The sequence below is a fragment of the Hyaena hyaena genome, unplaced genomic scaffold, assembly GCF_003009895.1.
Source record: "Hyaena hyaena isolate Hyena2069 unplaced genomic scaffold, ASM300989v1 scaffold_871, whole genome shotgun sequence".
NCBI lineage: Eukaryota > Metazoa > Chordata > Mammalia > Carnivora > Hyaenidae > Hyaena > Hyaena hyaena.
Window position 1 is genome coordinate 594,734 of NW_024081500.1, and position 20,073 is coordinate 614,806.

At 40.9% G+C, this 20,073-nt stretch overlaps 1 protein-coding gene across 1 annotated transcript in view; it reads left to right on the forward strand.

Annotated features, from left to right (window-relative positions):
* LOC120222363 (zinc finger protein 84-like) overlaps positions 1 to 19,340 on the forward strand; it is a 54,237-nt gene extending 34,897 nt beyond the window's left edge. The window contains 1 exon segment of the mRNA XM_039220161.1: positions 17,980 to 19,340. Coding sequence (XP_039076092.1) covers positions 17,980 to 18,834 — 855 coding nt within the window. The 3' untranslated portion in view covers positions 18,835 to 19,340.
* The last annotated feature ends 733 nt before the right edge of the window (positions 19,341 to 20,073 follow it).

A 20,073-nucleotide genomic window follows, 5' to 3' on the forward strand; every position in this document is an offset into this window, starting at 1 on the left:
GCGTCCATGTTTACTGTATATGCTTATTGGAAATATATGTTTTGTTTTATTTCCTACCCATGTAATGACATGCTCAAACTCCTACGTACTCCAGAAAATAACTCTTGTTAAAATACAGCGTATTTCACTTTTAGTGTTGGGATCAGTTTTGTGTAGGTAATTGGCATGATTTTGTCAGCTGTTTCCGTGTTACTAACTCTTTGGAAGTCGTCGTCTTCGTCTTCTTCTTCTTCTTCTTCTTTTCTTTTTAAATTACTGCAGTTATGGTACATCAAGTTTTGGGTAGAACTGGTGTGTGTTAGGTCCACTACTTTCAGGAGCATGTGATGGATTTAACCCAAGTGTTAAAAAAGGGTTTGACCAGCTGTGGTAGTGGTTTTCCACATGTGTCTTAGACAGGTCTGGTTATGTTTATTGCTAAATAGTTTACACTGTTGTAGTAATGGTAAATGGTGTTGTTTTCTTCATATGACTCCACTCCCTCTTTGTTCTTTCTTCTAATTTTATATAATGCCCAAGAGCAAAACTTTAAAAGATACACTTATTCTGTCACCTCGGTCTACTACTGTTATTGCTACCAGCTTCTAAATCGATTCCTTTGTATTTTCTAGTTGACTGTTTTTGTTATCTGCAAATAATTTTGGCCAGGTGGCAAGTGTATGGACTGTGGAGTAAGAAGAACCTGCTTCAGCCTCTTGACTTAGGTAGGTCAGTGCCTGAGTCAGTTTCTTCATTTGTGAAAAAGCTATTGTAATTCCTAGTTCATAGTGTTGTTACGAAGATTAAATTAGTAGATGCTCTTTAAATGCAAAGTGTAGTGCCCGGCACCTAGTCTAGTCTGAATAAATGGTAACTATGATTTATCAAGTTTTTATTCCTTTTTCTCAAAGATTCCCCTCCCCCAGCTTTATTGAGATATAATTGATGTATAACATTCTGTAAGTTTAAGGTATACAACTGTGTTGATTAATATACTTATATATTGCAAAATAATTATTACCATAGGTTAGCTAACACTTGCATCATGTCGCATAATTACTATTTCTTTTATGTGGTAAAAACATTTAAGATCTACTCGCTTAGATCTTAAAGCTTTCATTTATATAATACAGTCTTAACTGTAATCACTATGCTGTACATTAAAGCCTCTCAAATCACTTTATAAAATTATTTTCATTTATATTTTTCTTCTCTCTAATATTTGCTTTATAGATAGCTAGATTTCCCTGTGTCTATATTCCTGGAAGAAACCATACCATGCCATGATTTGTTCTTTTAATATGTGGTTGGGTTTTATTTGCTAATATTCTACTTAGTATTTTTGTGTCTAGAAATAAAAATGTCTTGGATTTGCTTTAGAATAATCCAGTGGTAGAGGTAGATGAGTGGTTGTGTAGATCATACAAAATTAGGTTTGGGTTGCTAATTATCGAAGACACGTAATGGATATGAGGAATTTGATTATACCATTCTTTCTTTGTACATGGGGTTTAATTATACTGTTTCTTCTTCTTTGGCTTGGAATTTTTCATAGTAAAATTAAAAAATATTTGCTTCTACATTTATAAGTGAAACTGAGCTGTACTTTTCTTTAAGAGTATTTTGCAAGTAGAGATGCCTGGGTGAGTCAGTCAGTTAGTTAAGTGTTCAAATCTTGATTTCAGCTCAGGTCATGATCTTACAGTTCGTAAGTTGGAGCCCTACCTGGGGCTTACTGCTGTCAGCAAGATTCGTGAATCTAAGCCCCGACTGGGCTTTGTGCTGGCAGTGTGAAACCTGCTTGGGATTCTTTCTCACTCCCTCTTTCTGCCCCTCCCCTGCTCGTGCTCTCTCTCTCTCAAAAATAAATAAATAAATACACTTAAAACATTTCTTTAAAGGGCGCCTGGGTGGCTTAGTTGGTTGGGCGTCCGACTTTCACTTGGGTCATGATCTCGTGATTCGTGGGTTCGAGCCCCGCGTCGGGCTCTGTGCTGACTGCCAGCTCAGAGCCTGGAGCCTGTTTCAGTCTGTGACTCCCTCTCTCTCTGACCCTCCCCTGCTCACGCTGTCTCTCTCTCTCTCCTAGAAATAAATAAAACATTAAAAATTAAAAAAAAAAACATTTCTTCAAAGTATTTTTCAAGTATAACATGAAAAATGAAAAATAAGATATTATAGCACCCTAGGAGCGCCATTTCATCCTAATCTCCTTCCTCTCTAGAGGTATTCTTATCCTAAAAACATACTAAATTTTCCTGGCTGTTAACTTTATGCAGATGGAATGATAGGGTACCTGCCTTTTGTATCTGGCTTCTTTTGCTTAATATTTTGTTGTGAAATTCATCTAATTTCTTGCATATAGCAGTAGTTCATTTCTTTCGTTGTCGTATAGTATTCTTTGGTGTGATCTTACTATTTATCCATTCTCCCGTTAATAGACATTTAGGTTGTTACTGATTGTATCTATTATGAATAATGCTGACAAGAACATTTTTGTACTTTTTGGTGATAAAAGCTGTATTGGGTATACACTTAGTAGAATTCCTGAAGTATAGTGTCTCCTAGATACAAGGAGAAATGACAAATGCCCAGTGATAATGGAAAGTTCTTAGCACACCTCTCTCAGTGACAGAGAACAAGGAGAGAAAAAGCTAGAAGGCTATAGTTTAACAGTGGTCAGCAAACTTTCTGTAAAGGGAGTGAGAGAGTAAATATTTTAGCCTCTGCAGGCCAGATGGTCTGTCTGCACCTGCTCAACTCTGCCATTGTAAGATGCAAGTAGCTGTAGAGAATACATAAACAACTGGGTATGGGCATGTTCTGGAATAACATTATTTGCAAAATCAGGTCACCTGGGGCACCTGGGTGGCTCAGTCGGTTAAGCGTCCGACTTCAGCTCAGGTCGTGATCTCACAGTTCGTGGGTTCGAGCCCCACGTTGGGCTCTGTGCTGATGGCTAGCTCAGAGCCTGGAGCCTGTTTCGGATTCTGTGTCTCCCTCTCTCTCTGACCCTCCCCTGTTCATGCTGTCTCTCTCTCTCAGAAATAAATTAAAAATATTAAAAAAAAAAAATCAGGTCACCAGACTAGTATAGTGCTAACCCTTGAATGATTAGAATAACATGATTAACAACCACAACAAAAAGAATAACATGATTAACAACTTTGACTGACGTAAAACACTCCACCCAACAATTTTCCTCAAATGCACATAGAACATTTATAAAAAGTTAGCATGTGGTAGGCCATAAAGCCATTCTAAACAAATTTCAAAGGATTGAAATCATTTGGAATATTTTCTCTAACTACAATGTAATTAAGCTTGTAAAACAACACCAAAATGATAACTAGAAAAAACTTCATTTTAGGGCGCCTGGGTGGCTCAGTGGGCTAAGCATCCTACCCTTGATTTTGGCCCAGGCCATGATCTCACAGTTTGTGAATTTGAGCCCCACATCAGACTCTGCACTCTTATCATGGAGCCTGCTTGGGATTCATTCTCTCTCTCTCTCTCCTCTCCCTCCCTCCCTCCCCCTCTCTCTCTGTCCCTGCCCTACTCATGCTTGCTCTCTCTCTCTTAAATAAACATTTTTTTAAAAGGAAGGATGAAAATAAATATATAAGCAAGCATCTATATATATAGTTCTCTTTTTTCTAAAAAAATCTAGTGATTAGTATTCTGAAATGCTGGCTTCATACAATTAGCAGAGAAACTTTTCCTACTTTTCTGTCATCTATGAAAATTTATATAGTACCAGAGTCATCTGTACTATAAACGTTAGGTAGATGTCATTGAGCCTTGATGACTTTTTTCTTTTTAACTTTTTTTCATGGGAATTCAGAGTAGAGAGAACATTATAATCATACCCATCACTCAGCTTTCACAGTTATCAACTTGTGGCCGGTCAAGTTCATCATGCCTCTGCCACTTCTCATTTTTCTCTGGAGAATTTCATAGCACATCCAAGGCCTCTTGTCCTTAAACTTGTAAATATTCTATTGTGCCTTTCTAACTGATAAGGCCATTAAAAATTTATAACTAGTAGGCCATTTTCAAATGTATCAAAACGAATAATCTTTTATTTGATCCAAAACCCAGTGCATATTTATTTTTTTTCTAATATTGACAGTGTTTCCCTTAACATTGGATTGTTTGAGTTATGACCTGAATAATGTTTATTACATTTCCTTCTTACATGTCTTAGGTCTCTTTTATTCTTTAACATCCCTTCTTCCATTTCCTTTTTTTCCTCTTGTTACATTTCAACATGTTGCAGTAAGAATACAATCTTTCTTAATGAAAGATTCTTGCCAAAATAGTTAACTAGGGGGGCGCCTGGGTAGCTCAGTCGGTTAAGGGTCCAGCTTTGGCTCAGGTCATGATCTCACGGTTCATGGGTTCGAGCCCCGCGTCGGGCTCTGTGCTGACAGCTCAGAGCCTGGAGCCTGTTTCAGATTCTGTATCTCCCTCCCTCTCTGACCCTCTCCTGCTCATGCTGTCTCTCTCTCTCTCTCAGAAATAAATAAAAATTAAAAAAAAAATAGTTAACTAGGGATGTCATTGGCCATCTTAAGTCCAACCACCCAGTTTATAAGAAAAGTTTAGGGGAGGTGGGGAAAACAGGTTAAACTATAGCATGATGAAGCACTCAGCCAAATTCTGAAGCTAGAGTATCTTATGGGCCAGGGAACTTGTTTTCTTCTGTCCTCCCATCACTTCTTCTTGAAGCATATATGGCTGTTGATTTACAATGACTTGCAACATCTTTAGTGTTATTTCAAGTGGAGATTTTTTACATTGGTGGTATAGTGGTGAGCATAGCTTCCTTCCAAGTGAAGATTTTTTTTTTAATTTAAAAATATTTAATTTTTAAAAATCCTGTGGTGTTTCAAGAAAAAAAGATGTAAATTACATTTTCCCAATCTGCAGAGCCAGCTATAACAATTATTAATATTGTTAATATTTATTTTTATAAGTGTGTATAAACACACACACACAGATAGAGATGCATTGCTTTACTTTGGCAGAAATAGAGAGTCATGTTATATACATAATGAGTAAAAATGTGCTTTTTTCACTGAGCTGTATAGTGTGGACATTTTTTATTTCAGGAAATATGTGTTAATATATTAAATAATCACATAATATTCCATTAGGTGGAATATGATTATTCATTCAATTAATCCTCTATCCGTGGACCTTAACAGTACCTCAGGGGTCCCTACACACCCTCCTCCTCAAGTTCAAGAATTTGCTAGAACAGCTCACAGAACTCAGGAAGATAGTTTACTTACTATCACTGGTTTATTATAAGGAATACAAAGGAGCACCAGGTGAAGAGGTACGTAGGGTAAGGTCCAGAAGGGTCCTCAGCACAGGAGCTTTATCCCTGTGGAGTTGGGGTACACCACCCTCTTGGCCCTCAAAGTGTTGACCAACTCAGAAGCTCTCCAAACTCTAATTTAGGAGATTTTTGTGGATTAAATAGGTGTGGTTGATTAACTCATTGATCGAGCCCAATCTCCAGCCGTTCATTGCTTCCCAGAGGTTTCAGGAGTGAGGCTGAAAGTTCCAACCCTCTAATCACGCCTTGGTCTTTCTTGGGACCAGCTCCCATCCTGAGGCTCTCTAGGGACCCCCAGCCATCAATAATCTCATTGGCATATAAAAGCTACTCTTGTCTCTCCAGAGAGTCCAGGAATTTTAGGAGCTGTGTGCCTGGAATCTGGGAAAAATGCCAAATATCTATTTTCCATTGTACCATGAGTCTAAGAAAGTAGCCACTCCCATTCCTAGGCTATTATAAGTTTGTAACAAAAAGAATACTGTATTTTATGAACTGTTTTTATATCAAATTAGGCTTTTCTTCTCTAAGCTATTTATTTTAGTGGCTACTGTTTTTTTTTTAATGTTTTTTTTTTTTAATTTTTAAATTTTTATTTCTGAGAGAGAGACAGCGTAAACAGGGGAGGGTCAGAGAGAGAGGGAGATACAGAATCTGAATCAGGCTTCAGGCTGAGCTAGCTGTCAGCCCAGAGCCCGATGCAGGGCTTGAACCCACGGGCTGTGAGATCATGACCTGAGCCAAAGTCAGATGCTTAACTGACTGAGCCATCCAGGCGCCCCTTTTAGTGACTACTCTTGGCTGCCAACCTGACATCTATGCCCCTTTTTTAAAAAATGCCTATTTTATTTAGACAGCCATCCATCTGGGAACTTGACCTTAACATCAGTTCAGTAGAAAATGCAGATTAGTCCTGCCAACCAGGGTAGGTCCATTGTCACTCTCAATTTCATTGCTGTGTTCCAGGCATGAACATTTGTTGCAGCTCTAATCTGTCAAGTGTGAGGGAAAGTCTGCCAAGGAGCTTCTGGGAAACAGTTGGGTCCTTGATCTCCAATCCTAGAGATCTCAGTTGTAAACTCATTCATATCTAACCCCCTTCCTACTTCTTTCCTGCCCATACGGAGTTCTACATCTGAGTTGTATACCATCCTTTCTAGGCCAGCACTGGAGAGATACTAGAGCGAAGGGCCAAGATTGGGACAAAGCCTTGCCAGGATTGCACATGGGGTGGTAGGTACACTTGTTCACCAGTGTGTTTACCAGTTGGCCAGAGAATGGGTCAGAGATGAGCTTTCTGGGTGTGGAGGAATCAGGAGAGCTAGAGAGAGAGTCTTTGAGAATAATTTGCTGCCTTGTAGGATGAAAGCAGAATTCAATTTGACCTCATGGTGTTAGTGTCCTCAGAGTGTGGGTTTCCAGTTTCCAGCATGGCTCCAGGGCTTGGACTTGGGGACACTGATCTTTGATCTGCTGCTAAGGCAAGGACGGGGCTGCCTTTGCTCTCCTGCTTATGTGGAAGGAGCTGTCTGGGTGTGCACAGCAAATATTACAAGAGATGGATACAGGGGCTCTGTTTTTGTAACTGACCATATAGCCAGTCCACAGGATGGCCACCCCACAGTGTGATGTGCTAGGGAGTAAAGTTCATGAAGTGCACGAGAAAGAGAAAAAAAACTGTATTGTGAGGCTGTTGGAAAAGAGATATGTCATAAAGGTGAGAGGCAGTTGTGGATTCAGACTCCCACATTGCTACTTAGGAAGGATGTTAACCTGGACAACACACTTCACCTGACCAAGCCTCAGCTTACTTGTGCTTAAAATGGAGATAATGCTTGCCTTATAGAATAGTATTGAGGATTAAACAAGACGATGTTCATGATTTGTAAGGTACCTTGGTCTTCAAGTGGGATAATTGCTCCAGTGCAATAAACAAAAGTTTTAGGGATGTGTGGGCACAGGTAGTTTTAAGGCAGTTTCCAGAACCACCGCTTATATACATTATCTTTCCTGAAATTGATCTGTGTGAGAATTTGACAGCGGACAAGACCATGAACTGTGTTCTCCCATCTCTTTCACATCCATTCTTGTCCAACTTTGTTAAAAAAAAAAAAAAAAAAAAAAGAGTGGGGGGAGGCTTTCTTCTCACCCATTCCATGTCTTCCTATGGAGCATGGCCTCGTGATACAAAAGCTTCCTGGGTGTTAAAGAGACAGGAAATGTTGGGGCCTGTTGTTAGAGTGAGGCCGCACAGCAAGAGAAAGCTGCGGCCCCCAGTGCATGTCCTCTTACCATAGAATTTGCTTTTGAATCCACAGGTTCTAGACCAGGGGAACAAGGCATTATTGGTACTGGACGAAGAAGGAGGTTCCAGGCCTGGGAGATCATTGTTTCTGGCAGCAGCCTGACCTGAGATATCTTTACTGTAACTTCTGGGCAGGCCCAGAGCAGACCGAAGATAGCATACCCTGGAGTTTCTAGCCTTCTTAAGAACAGGAGAAAATGACAAAGGCCCAGGTGAGGTTTGTTGTACCTTTCTGTCCTTTGTTTCCCAGTGGATTTGTGGAAGCTTCTAAAAGTCTGATAGAATGAGACAGTATATGTTGATAAAAGTCGGGATCTGTCAGAAAACAAGTTTAGGCTATAATCTTCAAATCTGGGCAAATTAGGAAGCAAGGGATATAAATAGGTCCTAGGGTCCATACAGAGTCCTTAAGGATGGGAGGTAAATGACTGTGTAAGGCCTTGTGGGCTGCCTCAGATTTGAATTTGTGTCTCTTCCTCTGGGCAGCTGTAACACCAAGAAAAACTTGAAAGGTTACATGATTTGCAGTGTCTTTGAGGAGAAAGCAAACCAGTTCTTCAGGAAAAGTAATTTCATTGCTCTGAGAGCTTAAGAAATTTCTTTTCCTAGCTCTTCAGAGAGATTTTGTGGTAGACCGTGTCCTCAATATCAACCATGTAATAAAGGCATAGGATGCTTCCTTTGTTTTTTTCTCATTGTATTCCTCAGAAAGCTTGAGATAATGCCAGAGCAGGACTTGATTGGACAGAATTCTTTTTTTTTTTAATTGTTTTTAATGTTTTATTTATTTCTGAGAGAGAGAGAGACAGTGTGAGTAGGGGAAAGTCAGGGAGAGAGGGAGGTACAGAATCTGAAACAGGCTCCAGGCTCTGAGCTGGCTGTCAGCACAGAGCCCAATGTGGGGCTCGAACCCACAAACTGCGAGATCATGACCTGAGCTGAAGTCAGACACTTAACTGACTGAGCCATCCAGGCGCCCCAGGACAGAATTCTTCAAAAGCAGTGCACCTTGATGATAGAACCTTCCAGCAGTCTACACTTTACCCAGGAATAATGCCTGGCTTATTTAATAGAATGAATGGGCTGCTTGACCTTTGAGAGGTCCTCCATGAAGAAGAATTCTGCCGTTTGGAGGAAGACAGCTAAAAGTTCCATTCTTTGATAACAGCTTAGAGTACAGATAGTGACAATGCTCCTTTAAAAACATACCTTTTTGTTTGTTTGTTTTTGAGAGAGAGAGAGAAAGAGACAGGATGCATGTGCACACTTGCATGTGGAGGAGGAGCAGAGAGAGAAGGGGAGACAGAGGATCCAAAGCGGGCCTGCACTGAAAACAGGGCCCCTCCCTTTATGCCTTCTTTTTTAATCTTTAAAAATTTTTATAGTATGTTTATTTTTGAGAGAGAGAGAGAAACCACATGAGTGGTGAAGGGGCAGAGAGAGACAGAGACACAGAATCCAAAGCAGGCTCCAGGCTCTGAGCTGTCAGCACAGAGCACATAGCCCAATGCAGGGCTCAAACCCGCAGACTGTGAGATCATGACCTGAGCTGAAGTTGACACTTAACTGAGCCACCCAGGCACCCCTATACCTTTTAACCACAGGTTCAGAAAAAGAAGTCAGAGCCAGTTATTCTTGGTTTGGACTTTGTGTTTTTATTTTTATTTTATTTTTTAAATTTTTTTAATGTTTATTTTTGAGAGAGAGAGCAAGCATGAATTGGGGAGGGACTGAGAGAAAGGAGACACAGAATCCAAAGCAAGCTCCAGGCTCCAGAGCCTGACTCAGGGTTTAAACTCAGGAACCACCAGATCATGACCTGAGCCAAAGTTAGATACTTAACCAACTGTGAGCCACCCAGGTGCCCCTGGCCTTTGTATTTTTAAATATTTAATGATGCATAGCTATATTTGCATGTAAAAGTTTCAAGCAAAAAAAAAAAAGTATTTGCACCAAAAGAGAATATCTCCTTTCACCTTTTTCTGCCCAACCCCCAAACCAAGGAGTAACAGATGTTAATAGTTTGGGGCTCTAATTTCTTTGTATAATTGACATGTAGTAGAATATTTTTATATACATTTCTAAATACATACATGTGTGTACTTATACATATATAATTGTGTATATTAAGTTTTTTAGGAGCATCTGGATGGCTCAGTCCCAGTTAAGCATCTGACTTTGGCTCAGGTCATGACCTCATGGTTTATGAGTTTGAGACCTACATCGGGCTTGCTGCTGTCAGCTCAGAGCCCACTTTGGATCCACTCCCTCTCTCTCTGTCTCTTCCCAACTCTCACTCTTTCTCTCTCAAAAATAAATAAACGTTAAAAAAAAATCTATAAAGATTTTTTTTACGTCTGGAGTCATCTATACTAGTTGGGGAATTGATTTTTTTTTTTTTCATTTAAGAGAATGCCTCAAAGATCGTTGATATCAATGTTTATATCTACCAAATTGATTGTAACATTTGTATGCTATAGTACAGCATGGAAGTGCTGTAATATATCATTGTCTGCTTTTGATGGAGGTTTAGATGATGGATAGTTTTTCACTGTTAAAAACAAAGAATGAACATTTCTCCTGCACATTGTTTTATCTCTGCAAATCTTATTTTAGTACTCTTTTAGGCTATGAAGAACCAATTAGTAGAATTCCACTGTGCTGTTTTCTGAATGTTTGTGTTCCCACAAAAGCTGTATGTTGAAATATTACCCCCCAGGGAGGATGGTATTAGGCGATGGGGGCCAGCTGTGAGAAATAAATTTTTGTTTTTATAAGCTACCCAGTCTGTGGTATCTTGTTAGAGTAGCCCAAGTGGACTCAGACACACGGTCCTGTGGTGGGTGAAATGGTCACCATGCACGTAATTTATCACAGGAAGTCAATCAGAACACGTTCCTGTCCCGCTTTCCTGCATCTTCCGTTCTGCCTTAGAATGCATTGACATATGTTGTTGCAGGCACTGTTATCGTTTGAGGATGTGGCTGTGGGCTTCTCCCGGGAGGAGTGGCAGCTCCTGGCCCCCGCCCAGAAGGACCTGTACCAGGACGTGATGCTGGAGAACTACAGGAACCTGGTGTCACTGGGTGAGGACAGCATCACAGTCAGTTGCCTTTCATTTCTCATTCAGTAGAATGTGTAGTATTGCTGACATATCTCCTTGTTTGCACTAACATGTTGTAGGGTATAGACTTTTATTCTCCCGTTTGGCCCTAGAATGTATATGCTCTCCCTTCCCCCAGGAAAAGGATTTTTCTTTACTGAATCACAAATGATACACAAACTTTCTCCAGTTTCTGTAGATGCCCCAAGGCTAAGTACTTGGTGCCAAGTCTTCAGTGCTTCCCCATTTTACAGGATACCAAGCCAGCAAACCAGAGTCACTCTTCCAGTTGGAGCACGGAGGACCACCGTGGGCAGTAGAGGCAGCAGCTCCGAGGCCACCCTGTCCAGGTGAGTGAGTAAAAGGAACACCAAGAAAACCAGAATTCCAGTTGGTCAAGGAAAGGTTAACACTTTATTGTGTGAGAGCTTTTCTTACACCCGTTGGTGACACAATTCTAATCAACTCCTTTCTGTATCTTTGTTCTTTATTAGGGCTGTTCTTTGTCAGTTATTAAAGGGTGAGGTCTCACCATCCCCTCCTCCCTTTTTTTCTCATTTCTAGATCTGAGTCTGATTACAGTCTGTCTTACCTAGGACCCAGATTCTTCCCGGGTTCTCTCCTGCCTCACTTGTGAACATCTTCTTCCTTGCTTATTTATTTATTTATTTAGAGGGCTCACCTGTGCATGGGGGAGGGGCAGAGGGAGAGGGAAAGAAAGAATCCCAAGCAGACTCTGCACTGTCAGTGAGGAGCCTGATATAGGGCTCAAACTCATGAACTGTGAGATCATGACCTGAGCCGAAATCAAGAGTTGGATGCTCAACTGACTGTGCCACCCAGGCGCCCCTCCCTTTCTTTTTCTGCAGCATGCCCACTTCCTTTTCTCTGCCTGCTTGCTCCTGAACCGATGGCTTTGCACTTGGCCCAGCTCTCATCTCCTGCACATCACTGCTCCTTTTGAAAGGGCTGATATCCCTGCATGACACCCCACGTCCCCTGAGGTCATTTGAAAACCACACGTACCTTGTCTCTCAGGGCACCTCTGTCTACTTCTTCACCCTCTGCTTCCCCAGCTTGCAGGTTCTGTTGTCTTTTTTAATCTTCTGCTTGATTCTCATATTAACAGTTTCATTCGTTGTCAAGGCCTAAGCTCTCTGTTCTCTGAGAGTCCCAGTTTGAGAGAGTCCTAAATGGACCTCTGCTACTAACATCTGATCTGCACTGTAATCCCCGGTATGTTGCCAGCCACCTGGGCAGCTGTCCTTTGATGTCCTACTCCCTGTATGCGAAACCAGAGTCCTCCTTTCTCCCAGATGATGTCTTGACCATCATAGAGCATATTCATATATACTGAAGAGTTCAGCTTTCTGTAATCTGACTGTTATTCCCAAGTGGACATCTCCCTTCTGTAGCCTGATCTGACCTCTATTCTTCTATTTGGCTAGCACCCAGGATAATTATCCTGTGAAGTCCTTTCTACTTCTGCTTTGGTGCTGGAACCTGAGATCATTTTTCCTCCTGGTGAATCCTTTTATTCCTAGTGCATTTTACTTAGTCTCTGCTATACTGCTGTTCACACTGGTGCCTGGTCACTGCTGAGTTTTGCCTTAAATTTTCTGTATTTCTCTATTACTTCTTGGAAGTTCTCTGCTATTTGTATTAAGTTTTGTTGTTTTAGGGTACCTGACTGGTTCAATCAGTGGAGCATGTGACTCTTAATCTCAGGGTGTGAGTTTGAGCCCTGCATTGAGTGTAGAGATTACTTAAAAATACAGTCTTTAAAAAAAAACAACTTTTTTTGTTGTTTTGGAAAGGCCTTTGGAAATTGCACACTCTTAATCACCACCTCGGAGTAGGCTGTGATCATTTAGACTTGGATTGCTCAGTTGCTACACCCACCCCACACTGGCTATTTTCAGTTTTTTGGTTAGTCCCTTTTTTTTTTTCCTTTTCTTTTGAGACACAGAGTATGAAGGGGAGAGAGGGGCAGGGGTAGAGGGTGAGAGAGAATCGTAAGCAGGCTCCACACACAGTGCAGAGCCTGGCATGTGGCTTGTTCTCATGACTGTGAGATCATGACCTGAGCCAAAATGAAGAGTCAGACAGTTAACTGACTGAGCCACTCAGGCACCCCCGGTTAGTCCCTTTTAATGGTATGGCTGCATTCCTCTGTGGGCCGGGAGCATTAAAGCAGTGGAACTTAATGAGAAACTCACAAAGAGTGAGAATTGGTTAAAACAAACAAACAAACAAATAAACCAGGAGGTCCACATATATTTAGAGGTTGAGAAGATAAGAACCCAGCCAGGTAGAGTGAGAAGTATCAGGGCTCTTGGAGGAGGACGGTCAGAAGATGTCCCAGAAACAAGCAACAGACTTATTCTGAGGAGGCGGAAGTGATACATTTTATTGAATGCCACAGATAACACAATGTCCGGGAAACTAAGAACCAGCATCTGTGTGTTTGATTGTGTTGCATTTTTATGTTCAAATACTGCCTTCTTTTTATCTCTCCGAAATTCCAGTGCACACTTGGAACCCCATCTTCCCTAACTCCTCTGTACTCTGTTTAAACTGCACCGACTCAGTCATGATCGACGTTTTATTGTATTGTTTCACTGGTTGGGATGAGACTCCTTTTCCATACAGAGAAAGGGCCTCTATCTCACTCTTCCTTCCTGCATGCAGACTGCATCATCATTCACGTGCATCGTTCATCACATCTTGAAACCAGGTCTTGCTTTGTTTTTTGTTTTTGATTTTGTTTTGTTTTTTAATTTTGTTTTTAAATCAGGGATATGCATAAACTGTGTGGGGGCTTTTTCAAACCACAGACTTGGTCTCTTAAGGTTTAGCTTCTGATTTACTAGATATGGGGAGGGCCCTGAGCAAATGAGGTTGGAAATGCTCACTAGCCCAGCTGTGCTTTGATCCCTGTAGTAGAACTGCCACCCTCATACAGCTCCGAAGGGTTCAAATGTAATGAAGAACAGACTTACCTTCCAAGTTTCCAAAGTCCCCAGTTGCAAAGAGTTGACAGAGATGCATAAAATTCTAAAATTTTTAGCATTTGATTATGAGGCATAGACAAGGACTGTTTTTGCAAAATTAGAGAAAATTGAGTTTTGAGATAAAGTGTTACAGAAAGAATGAAGTACTTTTTGGAAGCATGATAAAATAATTTCTGCAAGAAAGATAGCAGAGTTTCAAATAAAAATGATGATGGAAGTCCTGTGGGTCATTAAAAAGATTTTGGAGATGAAAATGAAGAAGGCAATGTGAGAGATTCTTAATAGATTGGCCTATAGGAGACTGTGTGAAAGGAAATGACTGATTACTGTGGATTTTATGTTAATGATTGGCTTAGAAAGTGTGAATTTGGTTCTCTGTTATCTTTTTTGGCTATTTCTAGAGAGTCTTGTGTGATAGCTGGGTAGTAGCTTTGGAACAATAGGAAGTTAGAACTTGGAGTTCTAGAATAAGTGGGAGATAAGGCAGGTCAGTGTTTTGTTCCTGGATAGAGAATGATTCTTCAGAATCTCTTAATTGGCACCAGAGAGGAGGTAGGAACAGAGATTAAGGAAGAATGTGGCTTTAGTTGAAAGAGAAAAATTTGGGGATGAGTCTATCAAATAGATTATAATGGCAAATATAGGTATTACAGTATATGGATATGGTGGTCTATACCTGTGCCGTCCATTGTGTTGGCCACTGGTCACATGTGGCTACTTAAATTTATTTAACATTTAGTAAAGTTACAGATTCAGTTCTCCTGTCACTCTGGTCACCGCCATTCAAGTGCTCAATAGCCACACATAGCTAGTGGGTACCATATTAGAAAACACAGATATGAAACATTCCCATTGTTGGAGAAGATTTTATTGAACAGCACAGTACACAGTTGCAGTATGATTAAACTGAGGAGAAGCTGATGTTTCTACCAGTTAGTACAGCTATACTCTTCTCTGGGACAAGAGTGGATGGCCCAAGGACCTATATTTATTTTTATTAAAAAAATTTTTTTAAACATTTATTTATTATTGAGAGACAGAAAGCATGAGTATGGGAAGGGCAGAGAGACGGGGAGACACAGAATCCAAAGTAGGCTGCAGGCTCTGAGCTGTCAGCACAGAGTCCAACGCAGGACTCCCAACTCACAAACCACGAGATCATGACCTGAGCCAAAGTCAGATGCTTAACTGACTGAGCCAGCCAGGCACCCCGGAAGGACCTATTTTTAAATTCCAGATGGACATATATGTGTCTGGATATATTGGACTGGGTGAGGTTGTATCGTTTTTACATAGAAAGTTGAACTATTGGCTACAGTATTACTCTAAATAGGTCATTGGTTTTATTATAAAAGTTTAGTTTTGATGTGCAGGTAGAATGAGAGGGGAAATAAGTTTAGTAATAAGGTGATTATTGACTATTGTACCTCAGGAATCTTGGGATGAGATTCTGTTGCATTTCTTTTTTTTTTTTTTTTTTAATGTTTTATTTATTTCTAGGAGAGAGAGAGACAGCGTGAGCAGGGGAGGGTCAGAGAGAGAGGGAGTCACAGACTGAAACAGGCTCCAGGCTCTGAGCTGGCAGTCAGCACAGAGCCAGACGCGGGGCTTGAACCCACGAACCGCGAGATCATGACCCAAGCGAAAGTCGGATGCTTAACCGACTAAGCCACCCAGGCGCCCCATTGGGATGAGATTCTGTAGATGCCACATTCTGATTTTCCAATTCCAGCCCTTTGTTATAAAAACCTATATTGTTTTTATATGTTTGGTCAGCATTTGTTTGATGTCTCTGGATGGGATTTTCATATTCTTTTTGCATATCCCTCTCCCAGAACTCTTAAGACTTGGAATCCATGAAATTCTTGTCCAGGGCTTTCTACTTTCTCTGTCCATTCTTCCTGCACTACCTCATCTGGTTCTGTGTAGTCCAGATGTTTAAATATTGTTTACATACTCAACTTAAAATTATTATCTGAAGTCTGGAACTTTTCTCCACACTCCTATTTCATATTTGTTCTTGAATGTTTATGTTATCTCAGACCTGATGTGTACCTCACAGCGGAGCACTTGATTCTCCACAGATCCCAAACCTAACTCTCTGATTTTCCTCATTGTATTAAATGGCACCAGCACCTATACAAATGCTTAAGCCACACGTGCAGGAGCAATCCTTGATGATTCTCTTTTCTTCCTCTGGCATCCACTCTTACAGTGAGCCTTCTCTTTTCCTCCTGTCACTGTCCTTCCCTTCCTGTACTATGTCCTTGTTTTTGTACATTTCTCTAACTCCATTGTGATCAGTCACACTGAAGCTGCTGTTACCTCTTTTAAGTGGGGGAGGGGCAGAGAGAGGGAAAGAGAGAATCCCAAGCAGGCGCCACACTCAGCACAGATCCTGGCCCAGGACTCAGTCTCATAACCGTAAGATCACAACCTGAGCCAATATTGAGTTGGACGCTTCACCTACTGAGCCATCCAATTCCCTGAAAGCTGCTGTTACCTCTTGCCTGAACTCTGCTGTGGATTCAACATTTTCACAACTCTCCAGTTCATTCTTCATGCAACAGCCATGTGGCTTTTGGAAATACCAATTCAGAATGGGTTGTATCCCTGCCAGAAAATGTTTGGTGGCTTCTGGCCATTGTCCTTAGCATAAAGTCCAATTTTTTAAAACTTTTTTAAAAAATGTTTGTTTATTGTGAGAGAGAGAGAGCACACGTGCACATGTAAATGGGGGAGGGGCAGAGAGATTGGGAGATAGAATCCCAAGCAAGCTCTGTGCTGTCAAGTGCAGAGCCCAATGCAGATTATGTACCCATGAACCTTGAGATCATATCTTGAGCCAAAATCAAGAGTTGGATGCTTAACCAAATGAGCTACCAGGGGCACCATAAAATACAGTTTCTAACAAAGTCTTCCTATATCATCTGTATGTTCTCAGTTCTGCCTCCCTTTCCAAACTTATCTACTTCTACTTCACTCAAGCTAAGGATAGTCCAGGTACACCAGCCTCTCTTATGTTTCTTCATCATGCCTAAGTTTTTCTGCCTCTGAGTTTTGCATTGGCTGTTCCTTTTTGGAATGTTACTCATCGAGTTGCCTATGTAACATCACTCATTCTTACCCCGTGGTGTCACCTTAACTTTCCTTGTCTCATGGATGGTTATTTTATTTAAGGCTAACCTACCACCACTCTGTCACCTTCTTCATACACACAGTTTTGCACAATCTGTAATTGTTTTATTTCTTTGGTTACTTGTTGATCCTCCCTTCCCCCCATCTTTTTCTCTCTCTTGTTACTAGAATGACAGCTCCACGGAGACAGAATACATAAGTTACTTTAGTGTGACTAATATATTTTAATTCTAATATTCAAGCATACTATTCTAATGTTCTAATATCATATTCTAATATATTCCCAAACACCAGCACTTTCAGTGTTTGTTGGATGAATGGGTCCCTCCATCTTCTTTTGTTCTATTTGATTCACAGTGTGGTTCTATTTTTACTTCTCTCCATTTTGCAGGGTCAATTTGGGGAGAAGCCTAAGTTATATTTATTCATTGTAGACTATCCATTGTTGTTTCTAAAGTACATGTTTTTCCTTTTGCTGTTGTATGTCTTTTTTTCACAGACACAGGGTACATTTCTCTTAGACTTCGATCTTAGAGCTAGCCCAAACCATGGCTTTTTTTTTAACCACCTTTTCCCCCTGAAATTATCATGGATGTTTTCATTGTTCTTTTTCCTAGAAGAAATATGGGAGATTGACCATATGCAGTGGCACCCAGAAAACCAAAACGAGACTAAAACTTTGGAAAGATGTCAGCAAAGTTATGCACTTGGAAATAATTTCAATTTATGCAAAAGTCTTGTTCCTTTAACACAAAGACACAATAAGTTTGGTTCACACTGTAAAGGTTTGAAATCACATTTAGGTTTTGTTCTCCATAATAGAAGATATGAAGAAGATTCTCATGAGTTTAATGGATATGGGAAATCCTCTCTCTGCATCCAACAGGATACAACTCTTACTCGAATTAAATGCACTAAATCACAGCCCGGTGAACATCAAAAAACTTATACAGAAGAGAAACCACATGAATGCAGTGAGTGTGGTAAGGCCTTCTCCAGGAAGGCACAGCTCATTAGACATCAGAGAACTGAAAGAGGAGAGAAGCCCCATGGATGCAGTGAATGTGGGAAGACATTCATGAGGAAGATTCAGCTCACTGAACACCAGAGAACTCATACTGGCGAGAAGCCCCATGAATGTAACGAATGTGGAAAAGCCTTCTCCAGGAAGTCACAGCTTATGGTACATCAGAGAACTCATACAGGAGAGAAACCCTATGGATGCAATGAGTGTGGAAAAGCCTTCAGCAGGAAGTGCCGGCTCAATAGACACCAGCGATCTCACACTGGAGAGAAACTCTATGGATGCAGTGTGTGTGGGAAAGCTTTTTCCCAAAAGGCATACCTCATTGCACATCAGAGACTTCACACAGGAGAGAAGCCTTATGAATGCAGTGAATGTGGAAGAACTTTCTTTTTTAAGTCAGACCTGACCAAGCATCAGAGAATTCACACGGGAGAGAAACCATATGAATGCAGTGAGTGCAAAAAAGCCTTCAGGAGCAAGTCAAAGCTCATTCAGCATCAGCGAACTCACACCGGAGAGAGACCATATGCATGCAGTGAATGTGGCAAAGCCTTTGCCCACATGTCAGTGCTCATTAAACATAAGAAAACTCATGCAAGAGAGAAAGCTATAAATTCACTGAAAGTGGCGAAACCTTCTTCAGGGAGTCATAGCTCTTTATATATGAGTGAACTTGCACAGGAGCAAAACCAGATGAACACAGTACCTGCGGAAATGTCTTCTTCGGGAACTCAGCCCTTGTTAAACCTCAGTGAGCTCCTCGGGGGTAGAAATGTAGTGTTTCTGGAACAGCCTTTTCTAAGAAGTCAGGCCTCAGTAGCTAATCGGGAATTTGCACAGGGAATAAGTCTTGCAAATGCAGTTAATGTGACCACACCTTCTGTAATAAAATACGTCTTATATGTTACAGACGTTGTGTAGGAAAGAAAATCCTCTGGTACCAGAATGTATCTGATTCTAGAACGGCCTTAATAAGAATCCTTACTCTGACACATTCTGTCAGAGCTCATTTGGGGCAGAAATGCTATGGAGACAGTGGTGGCAGAGGCTACGTCACCACTTATTAAATATCCATGAAATCCCAGTGTGTGGAAAGGAAGCTATTGTGGGAAGCCTTTTCCTGGAGAGGATTATCTCCATTGGTATAAAAGAATTCCCACAGGACCAGAACATGAGGAAAGAATGTGATGATGTTTTCAGTGATAAGTTGTACCTCATCACATGCCAGAGAAGTGTAGAAAAGACACCACCAGAGACACCGAATACAGACAACATTTTTAGTAAAATACAGAAGAACCCATAGGAAGGAGAAACCCCTGAATACAAAAAAAGATGGAAATCCTATCACCAAACTAACTAATGTGTCACAATTTTATACCTTGGGAATCTGGGAAAGACTTCTTTAATAAATGAAAACTTGGACACCAGGAATTGCATTACGTAGCAAAAACCTATGAACATGATGAATGTGGAGATACAAGTGTATTAGTTTTTTCTGGGCTCTGTAACAAATTACCATAAATTTGGTGGCTTAAAATAACACATATGTATTATCTTACAGTTCTGGAGGTCTGAAGTCTGAAATTCATCTCACTGGGCTAAAAGCAAGGTGTTGGCAGGACTGCATTTCTTTCTGGAGGCTCCAGGGTTCTCTTTGTTCTTCTAGCTTCTAGAAGCTGCCCAAATCTGTGGACTGCAGGCCCCTTCCACTTTCAAACCCAGCAATAGCCATCAACTCTTCCATCAGTCTGGCACTGCCTCCTGCCTCCCTCTCCCACATTTAAGGACCTGTGTGTACACCCAGATAATCCAGGATAACCTTCCTATTTAAAATCCGCTAATTAGCAACCTTGCCTAAATACCTTGATTCTCCCTTGCCTTATCCATGACATATTTACAGGTCCTGGAGATTAAGATGTGGATATCTTTGGGGGGCCATTATCCTACTATTGCAAACCACCATCTGGCACCCAGTGATTTGTGTCCATACCACATGGAAAATACGTTCGTTCTATCCCAGTACCTCCAAATGTCTCAGACTGTTAACAGAACCAACTCAAAGTCTAAAAATCTCACCTAAATTTTATCAGTTCTAAAGCTCTAAATTAAGCATTGGGTGAGGCTCTGCATACAGATTGTCCTGAAGCACAGTTCCCCTCT